Source organism: Cicer arietinum, chromosome 5, assembly GCF_000331145.2.
Source record: "Cicer arietinum cultivar CDC Frontier isolate Library 1 chromosome 5, Cicar.CDCFrontier_v2.0, whole genome shotgun sequence".
In the NCBI taxonomy this organism is placed as follows: domain Eukaryota; kingdom Viridiplantae; phylum Streptophyta; class Magnoliopsida; order Fabales; family Fabaceae; genus Cicer; species Cicer arietinum.
Window position 1 is genome coordinate 58216939 of NC_021164.2, and position 10314 is coordinate 58227252.

Here is a 10314-nt window from a genome sequence, read left to right on the forward strand (position 1 = left end):
TTTTTTGACATAATAACAAAATTAATAACTAATTACAAATTAAGACAAAAATTTAAGGATAATGCTTACTCTAGTTCTCTACACTCTTTATAGTTGCATAATAAAAAAACTTAAAGTCGCGAGGGTAGTTTGGGAATTCCATCAAGCAGAAACAGAACGCGACAAAAACCTCAAATATTAACGCCCCTGAATTTTCCACCTGAAAAGACAAATAAGCCCCTATGGTTTGTTTAACTTGGCCACGTCATGAACTCATCCAAGTCAAATTCACTGAAGTCTTCTTTTTCTTTCCCAAATCGATGACTCGTTAGTACAAAGTTAACGTCCGTCAAACTTAACGGCACGTCGATATCAAACCCAAACGCATCCACAGCACCGTAACGAAAACCGTCGAACGGCGTCGAGTCACCGTCGTAGAAAGGCAGAACAGACGTCGGAGAAGCAAAACCGTCGCCGGAGAAAACTTTCGACGGCTCGTTACAAGTACTCTTTGCGGAGGCACGGTTTGGAAAGTTGACGACAGCTTTTGAGCCCTTAAGTTTCACGGCGGCATCGTCGTACACAGATGCGGCTTCCTCCGCCGTGTCGAAGGTTCCGAGCCAAACCCGTTTTCTACGGTTCGGATCACGGATCTCAGCTGTCCACCGACCCCAAGGCCTCTGACGAACGCCTCGAAACACGCTGCGGCGGCGAGCAACGTTAGAACCGGCGGGTAATTTTCCGGGTCTTTTGAAACGGGTCGGGTCAGTGGAGCAAGAGGAAGAAGAAGGTGAAGTTGTTGAAGAATCAAAGACATAAGGAAAGTGCATGTTGATATGGGTGATTTTCTTTTTAGGTTTTCTAAGCTTTGGTGTGTTTTTTGGGGTTTCATCGTCGCCGGAGGAGTCGGAATCGGTGGCGTCGTGGTCGGTGAGAATGATCCGGAGGAGCTTGTTTTTTGTTTTGGTGGCGGTTTTGCATGATGGGTTGGTTTCAAAATTTGAACTTGGTGTTTTTTGCTTCAGATTTTGAAGCTTCAAGGTTGATTGTACGGACATGGGAGAAAAAGAGAGGAAAACAAAGAAATGGTTTATTTGTTTTGTGTTACTTAGTGTGAAGTAGTGAAAAGAGTGTGGAGATGAAAAAGATAGTGTTTAGCTGCATGAAGTTGTGGTTGAAAGAGGGAAAAGATGGTATTTTGCAAGGAGAGAGGAGAGAGAGAGTGTGGAAACTTGGCGGGAAAATAAGGGGGAGAGAGAGAGAGGAGGTGATGGTGAGTGAGGAGAGTGAAGAGTGAAGAGGAAATAAAAAGAGAGAAAAAAACAAGGTGAAGAGAGTAGAATTTAAGGGTATTTATGGTGAAGAAGAGGGTGTGTCCCCAATGGAGGGTGAAAGAAATATTTATCTCGTGATAGGGGTCAGAAATTTGGTAAAGAATTGAAGCACAAGTAGAGAGAGTAAAAAGAGTAGAGGGAAAATATTGGTGGGTGAGTCACTCTTGTGGATGTGTCATGTGTAAATATGTATGTCCTTGTCGGTAGCCAAAAAAAATCTCAAGCTCCTACCTGCCCCTCTTGACACGTTGCTCCTCTAATTCAAACATTTAACGTTTTTTTAGAGTCATTTCATTTATGTTACTTCCAATTTGGGAGCAAATTAGCTATTCATAACTTGTACTAACTACTATGTCATTGATTCAATCTTGTATTTTAGTTTAAAAAGCCTCTCGAATCAACTAATAGTAGTAATTCATATCTTATTTTTTTCTTAGACTTCCACGTATGCTACTAGTCCCAATTACTATCAAATTGAAAATTGTGATCATACAATATCAACGAGCATAAATTAAGATCTAACAATGATACACATAAGAATATTCTTATCTCTTGGGTAGTCTTGATTTTGATGGTATAATTTTAGGTTATATATATCGGTTCGTAGTTGATTTTTTTAAATGGTTGAGAAATATTTATATGAGATTAGATTTTTAAATTGTGGTGTCTTTAATTATGAAGTATGAAGAACACTTTTAATAAATATTTATATTATTATTTTGTCAATTGTATAAATAAAATATTTGTAAAGTTGAATTATTTTAAGATATCTCATGTCTACAGTTAAATCAATCAATTAGTAGATACTTTTGTTGAATTTGATATCTCTTCCTCTCGAATCGACTGTTATTTTTATGTAATTCCATATTTCTCCTCCCTCGTCGTGTTGGATGACGGGAGTTTGGTTTCTTTTTCAGCCTTTTAATTTTGTTTCTTGAGGCTCGACCTCTTCCTATTCACCCCAAAAAAACAATGATATACATACACTCTAACTTTTGTATACACATTCAACACATTATTTTATCTTTATCTTTCTATCGAATCATAACATATTACATTTATAATATCACTATCTTTATCTCTTAAGATGTATACGCCTATATGAATAAACATCAAATATTTTTCATTAAAGATACAAAGGAAGTGAGCAGAACCCAAAGGAAGAGCGATGATAACTTCTCACAACGGTTAATATAATATCATGCAAATGAGGATTAAGTTTATTCACATTATTTTAATATAATATCATACACTCTAACTTTTGTATACACATTCAACACATTATTTTATCTTTATCTTTCTATCGAATCATAACATATTACATTTATAATATCACTATCTTTATCTCTTAAGATGTATACGCCTATATGAATAAACATCAAATATTTTTCATTAAAGATACAAAGGAAGTGAGCAGAACCCAAAGGAAGAGCGATGATAGCTTCTCACAACGGTTAATATAATATCATGCAAATGAGGATTAAGTTTGTGACTTGTGTGCAGTCACAAATCGATGTAATTGATAAAAATTCAAAATTATACAATAAAAAATTTAAATTTTATCTTAAAATCAAATCATCTAATATTAATATAACAATTCACAATTAACTGTTGGTAAATGCATTTAATCCAAATCTGTAAATAAAAAGGTCAGTGTTAATAGAAATTAAAAAATGTTGAAATTCCTCGATTAATGTGACTTTTTTATATAATTTATATTTAATATTTTTATTTAAAAAATATAATAAATATCACTACAATCAATTTATATAATTTCAAAATCTTTATTTCAAATATAAGAGATGACATCTAATTTAATAATATTGTTATTTAAAATTTATTTTTACTTTGGTCGAATTAATTACGTACGGTGTCTATATATTTTATTTGGTCTAGAATTATATAGTTTCTACCTAAAGGCCGGTCGAATAAGTAAATGACCAGTGATGAGTGACCACACCACACCGTTGGGCATGTCCAATCCATGATGTTTTGTAGTTTCTAACCGCTACTATTTTCTGCAGAGTTTGTCTATTCGGGTACTGCTAGATGAGACACCTTAATTAACTGTATCACACTATCAATATCAAGCATGCAAAGGACACAAGATGAAGCTTTTTAAAAAAAATTAATGAGTAGTATTTTTATTAATAAAATTAATGAGTAGTAGCATAATGCTTCTTCTTACGTGACTAAAAAATTGCGACGTTTATTTGAGAGACAAAGTTTAAAATTACGTGTCACTTATTTATTTATTCTTAATGTGCTCCTATTTACAAAGGGTATTACAATAATATTGTATTACTCTAAAATGAAATATAGTATTTACAAATTAATATTTTTTATTTTTATTTTTAACTAAATAAATTTACATGAACTTTTTTAAAATGTCATTTTTACTTATAGATGGGTACTTGTTTGAATCACTAGCTACTATCATGGTGCTCAAATATATGATGTTAGGAACTTATCAAGGAAATTTACATGTGAACAATGTTAATTATAAACTTAAAGGTAATAATATATATGATGAGAATTGTTTATTAATTACTTTATGATGATCATCGTATATAATACTATGTGGAACGAGGCAAAGATCAATATGGCTATTGGATAAGGATGAAATGAAGAAAAGAAAGGGAACACTAACATATTGTAGGGAGGGGAAATTGATTAAAAAGTTTTAGTTGAGTTAGGTTTTGGCTTGAGGGTGAAGCAAGGGCAAATAAACATGCTGCTGGCAAGTCAAACACGTGTAATGTAGCCTACATCGAAGGAGCAAAGAAGTTGCAAAATTATTGTCAAAAATAATTTGCAAATGTGTGACCCCCTTTCTTTGCTTGTCAATCAAGGGACTCATTTTGCTAAAGGCAAAAACTTTCCAAGGATCATTTGTCTTATTTTCAAATGACAATCTTATAAAACTTTCCATTGCATGCACTACCATCAACATCTAAAAACTTAATCCTATAAAAGGGTTCAATGTAAATTATTTTCTGAAAGAAAAACGAATTTTGATGGATTTTGAAATGAAAAATCACCATCAAGAGAAATGGGTTTTGGTGAGTTCTGAAAATGAGATGGAATTTTTCTTAACAAGATTTGGGGAAGATCAAGGACCACACCTTGACAATCAAAAAAGTAAATTTTTGTAAATAAGGAAGTATATTGTTATATTTAGCTGCTGCAAGAATTTAATTATCCCAAAAAAATTTACTTGCCAAAAATTAGTAAAAAAGTTATCATTTAATTGATAAATTTGTTTATCTTGTTTTGTCAGCTTCTGTCTTTAAAACATCTACAAGAGTTTTATTGACAATAAAAATTTTCACGACAAAACTCTTCAACAAATTGGAGGATAAGTTTTTTTTTTTTTTAAAAAAATAACTTAGTTCTTAAAATTGAAAAAGACATTTTTAATCTATTTAGAAGTTAAAAGTCAATTATTGATGAATTTGGCTCGTTGAAGTGTTTGCTAATTTTTTTTTTTTAAAATAAAATTTATGGTGAAGGATTAGTGTCCCAAACAAAGTAGACAAGATCTTATAGTTCATTGAGCATTTATTATTTATTTGTCTCTTTCCAATAACACTAGTAAGTATCCACTCCCCAACATGTTGAATCTAATATCAGTTTTTTATCACTAGTTCAAACTACTGAAGTTAAGCTAAAATTTCTTAAATAACTATCATCAATTTTTGTGTGTGTGTATGTTTTAATTTATATTTTATATAATTAAGTAAAAAATTATCAATTATTGTGTTAATTAGTTAAGTTTGATATATTAATTTTATTTTACTTTTTATATTTGGCCTTCTTGTAAAGTTTATGAGAGTTTCACCAGCTGACGAGATTTAGGTGAGATTTGAGATTAGAAATTTGAAGATGCGAGAATTGATTATGTTCCTAGTTTTCTCCACATGTCTTTGAGTTTTCTGGATTTAGATAAACATTAATGAATTAAAGAAGACGAAGATGAATATGAAAAATGAGGAAGATCGTATGAGTTCATAGTTTTTAAATGAAAAAAAAAAAATAGAAAATTGGGTAACTTTGTGGGCATTTTAAAGATAAATAAATGAGAAAAAAAAAATAATAGAATGAATTGGTATTACTAAAAAAAGATAAAGGTTTTGTCGAGGCTTTTTGTCTTTTTCTACAATTATGTGTGGGTGCTGTCTAACCCACAAATAATGCTTGACTTGACTTGAATTGGAGATAGAGTGGTGCTCTTCCAATATTTTATCTCTCATTGTTGAAAGCTCCATTCCGTATTATCTCTCCTCTTAAATCTTTGTTTAAACAGTTCTTTGGAGGGGAAAGATAGAGACAAAAAATAAATTGGACTCATTGAAAAAAATCTAGATGAGGGAGGTTTGAGTCAAAATAATGAAGTGTAAGTGAAGCTGACTCATGAAGTCATCTTTGTGAATTGTATTGTGTGAGATATTTATGAGATTGTTTTTTAAAAGTTAGTTTCACATGTATTTTAAAAAAAAGTAATATTATTGAAATATAAATTTTGATTTAAAATAAAACACAAATATAATGGAGATTATATTTTGTTTTTCATAAAATGTCAAGTATTGTATTTATGTTAAATTTTATGTTCTAATAACATTACTCTTTTAAAAACTTCTAGTAGACAATCTAAGAACAATCTTTAAGACTTGCACTAGCTTGGATATGAATATGCAAAACAAAGATACTCCAAATTCTCTGGAGGAGGATGAGTTGAATGTCATGTAACAATTTCTTCAAATAGGAAGGCGAAATAGTCTTCATAAGAATCAGATTCCATAATGATGGTAGAAATATTGAGGTTACGAACCATTTTAATACCAAAGTGGAAAAATTGCACTTTTGCAGAAAGAGAGAGATTCTCTAATACAAATCATAGATAAAACGTTTAATAAAATCATCATTACAATCTCAAATAATTCCTCCAAAAGTTGTCTTCGGAGATTTAGATGACAAGACCCTTATAGATAGAACTATTTGATTCTTTCGAAAAATATTTTAAAAAATGAATCCTACAAATAATTCACTTGGAGCCAATTCTTGTTGAAATTGCTTTTTATTTAAAAAAAATAGATTCTAATAATTTGAAATTTAATTTAAAGGTAGGTAAAATATGACCAAAGATTGTTTCAATCAGAATTCAAACATGAATTTTACAAACATTATGTTCTTAAATGAAACTTATTAACCACTTGCACTCCAACACTTAGCTGCAAAGGAGTTAAAAACAACATAGAGGCTAGTAACATATATACATGATTCAACCTCAGGAACGACAAAGCATCACACAATTATGAATCTAATGGCTCAAAATTTAATCATAGAACACAAAAATGAACCAAAATCATCGACCCATAAATTTAATAGTGAAAGTAACCAAAAAAAAATTCTGAACCCTTCTCACCATATAAATGACCTGGTATTGGCAAAGGCATAATAGTAAAGTCTGTTACTCACAATCTGATGATGTTTGCATCAAAGGTCTCAAAATATTCACAAATGATAATAAATTTCTCCCTTGCCATGGTTGAGTTCCATTGACAACAATAACAAAGCAATCATTCAAAATATCTTTTTGTGTTACATAAATCATGAATAGCCAGTTGCATTAAACGGATGACAGGAGGAATCATCCCATGGCATACTTCTGTGTCCAGCTGCGAGCAGTTGCTTCATACTTAGTCCTGTCGGTCTTGTACATGTGTGCAATTTCAGGCACAAGTGGGTCATCGGGATTGGGATCCGTCAACAATGAGCAAATCGACAAAAGGACCTAAATATTGTGGATGTTAGGTTTAATTTTTGCATGATTTAGAACATCAGCAAGACATAAGAACGACATCATTTCAAATGCAGGCCACTAAACAAGGAGAATAACACATTCAGTTCTTAGTATTAAATATCTACTATGAATCATATGATCAGCACGTCAAGGTGACAGAAAAAACTACTACTATCATAAGTCAGTACTTTTGCACTTGAAATATATTACTACTAATCTTATTATCTCTCTCTTATGAATTAATCTTCCAAAATGATTTACAGGTCATCAACGCTTTTAAAAGCTGGACAATCAACAAATCATGAACCAATATTTTGTGCTAGATTATCAATACTGAGCTTTAAAAAACATTACCGTAACCAACACAATTAATACATGAAACACATTAAATACATCAATGAGATAACTGTAATTTGTATCAATAGAAATGATAATCGTACAAAATACAAATGACATGCATACACAAATTTCATATGTGAAAATAAGCCTCGTTCCGTTGATTAAACTGTATGCTCTGAGTTTCAAACAATTAGCAGAGCTTATCATTCTAAGCTTCATTAGGCACATGCATTTCAGTGCCAGAATTCGTATTTGCCCAATATCCCCAAATGCAAGAAAATTAGATCAAAACATGAAAAAACAAAAATTTGTCCAATATTTTTCACAAGGAATGCCCAAATATCTCTAGAAAAGGCAACCCAAGGCAATTCAGATGTCACATTTAGCTAAAATTATTAATCATCAAGAGCAACAAGTAAAATCAAACCTTGGAAATGGTTAATGCTGGGCTCCACTGTTCTTTAAGAATGTCAAGACAAATACTTCCGTTACTATTGATGTTTGGGTGGAATACCTTAGTCCTAAATGCAACCTGCAGTAAAACAATAACCTTGTCATTTCTCAACTATTAAACAACAAGCCAATAGAACAGGATTTGTAACTTAAGAACAAATAAAGTGGATATTATACTGTATTTAGAAGCATAAATATAACAAATCACCTCATTAGCAAGAACAATATGATTCAACGAGGAAAGAAGAGAATGAAAGACAAAAAATATAACTGAAACAGACTTGTTTGATTTGAGATTATGTTTTCTATTACCTTTGTATACATGTCTTTGAAATCAAGAAAGAAAATATAATCTAGATGGAATAATTAGTAAAGACATGTGGACACAGGCAAGTGAAACTGTAGCCGAAAGATGAGACGAAACCAAAAGAAGAAAAACGTAAACAGAACTATCCACAAAACTCCGGGAGTTATGTGCATGATCTATGGTATAGTCTGAACCAGTAAAGGGTACTCAAGGAATTGTTCAACCTTGTAATAGTCCACACATTGTACGCCAAGGTTGTCAAGAATCTAGTTTTATCCTGAAGTGCCATAGAAGATTGAAGGATACAACCCCTAAACTATTATTGAGTTTGTACTTCGTACAACCTCCTCGCACAGATACACATGATAAATATAAATGCAACTTCAAGTAGTAAAAGCCCAACATGAAAATGTGCAAGTTTATTTTGAAGTAATATGAAAAAACATGAAACAAGTCTTAACATATTAACTGCAACACAAGAGCATATGATCAAGAGACTAATGTAAGTAACATCCTAGGATCTGATTAGTGATTACCTTTGGTGGTTTGAATGGATAGTCTGGAGGAAAATGAATCGAAACTAAGAACACACCACCTGCATAAGGGCTATCAGCAGGTCCCATGATTGTCGCTTGCCAGTGAAACATGTCCTCAGCAACTGGACCTAAAATACACAACAACAACATCCAAAGTTATAAAAATAAATATCTAAATACCTAACCTCATAAACCATAAATGATAATTTGGAACCTTGAAGGTACACATCTAGAGCCAGTTTGGATTGATTTATCAGCGTTTATCTATTGACACAAATACTCATGAGACAGTTTGAAAAGGCTTTCAAAAACAACTTAAGACATGTCCATAATTTGTTTTCAGCTCATCCATATAAGCTCTCAAGACTATCTTAAAAAAAACAGCTTGCAGCTTATATGAAAACAGATTGACTTTATTTTATCTTTTCTTATTAATCAAAACACCTTAAACATAAGCACTTAATTAAGTTGTTAATCCAAACAGGGTCATAGTCCTAAATCCTAATCACCCTCAAAACTATTTAGACAACAGATTCTTAAGAATCACTAATAAAAAACAATAAAACAACAACAACAAAAAGGGTATTCAATTTTTTAAAATCAAATTATTAGGGTTCTATTGCTATGCATAAAACATAAAAGCAAAAATAAAAACTTGAAGAGTTGAATAGTTTCTATATGGTAGAAGAGAAAAAGGGTTTCACCTGCGCTGCATGATGTAGGAGGATCCTTCTGCAAATCCTTGAGTTCCTTCAAGATGCGTTTCGAAGCCATACTCAAATCAGAGAGAGAAAGGAAAATAAATCAAACGTGTAGAAGGGAATGAGAAAATTGAGAGAGGGTTGAAATTGAAAAGGCGTTGATTGAATTGAAGAAGAAAAGAAAGAGTGGGATTTGATTTGAGTTAGGGGAAAGGGATAATAAAGAGAGAGAGAGAAAAAGGGACAGACAGGGTTGCGTTGTTTTCTAGTTCTAGAATGTTCTGTGGCCACTGTCGTATTTGCGTGTGTTTGGGGTCGCGTTTTTTGACGGAGAAACACGCGTTCCCAAAGCGCCAAACGCGAATATGTTCTCGCAATGCCAAACACGCTCGAAATGTTTTTGCGTAAGCGTAAGATCACCGTCCTATTTTTTAATTTTTTTAAGGAACACATAGAGGTGGAAATAAATGATATTTTATTTATATATTCTCCTCTTTTTTTTAAAAAAAGTTAATTATTATACTCCATATTAAAAAACGATAGAAGGTCGTATCAGGATGCCACCAGTTTTAATTTTTTTTCTTCAATTTAATAAATAAAATATAATAAAATAAAATATATTTAATAGAAAAAATATATCAAATTTAGTGGAATTGAATAGATGTGCCGAAACAAATAAACACAAAAATATGGAGTGTCATTATTGTCATATAACATGGCACATAAAAGAATTATTTTATGTAAAAAAAGGAAAACAAAAGCAAAAAGTGTAAGCAGAAACAAATGGGTTGTGATGATGACAACGATGATGATCGTGTTACTACTACTACTATTAGTGAGGATCTTGTTATTCTCTGTGACT

At 31.8% G+C, this 10314-nt stretch overlaps 2 protein-coding genes across 2 annotated transcripts; both read right to left on the reverse strand.

The window, feature by feature from the left end:
- Positions 1–125: 125 nt before the first annotated feature.
- LOC101509408 (pathogenesis-related genes transcriptional activator PTI6-like) lies at positions 126–1624 on the reverse strand. The gene has a single exon (XM_027334774.2). The coding sequence runs from the start codon at positions 1035–1037 to the stop codon at positions 231–233; it is 807 nt and encodes a 268-aa protein (XP_027190575.1). The 5' UTR covers positions 1038–1624; the 3' UTR covers positions 126–230.
- A 5044-nt stretch (positions 1625–6668) lies between these two features.
- Positions 6669–9749, reverse strand: LOC101510383 (ubiquitin-conjugating enzyme E2-17 kDa-like). The gene is made up of 4 exons (XM_004500328.4): positions 9456–9749; positions 8752–8879; positions 7883–7987; positions 6669–7107 (listed from the first exon to the last, which is right to left on the reverse strand). Exons 1-4 carry the CDS (start codon positions 9523–9525, stop codon positions 6964–6966), a joined length of 447 nt encoding a protein of 148 aa, XP_004500385.1. The 5' UTR covers positions 9526–9749; the 3' UTR covers positions 6669–6963.
- Positions 9750–10314: the final 565 nt, after the last annotated feature.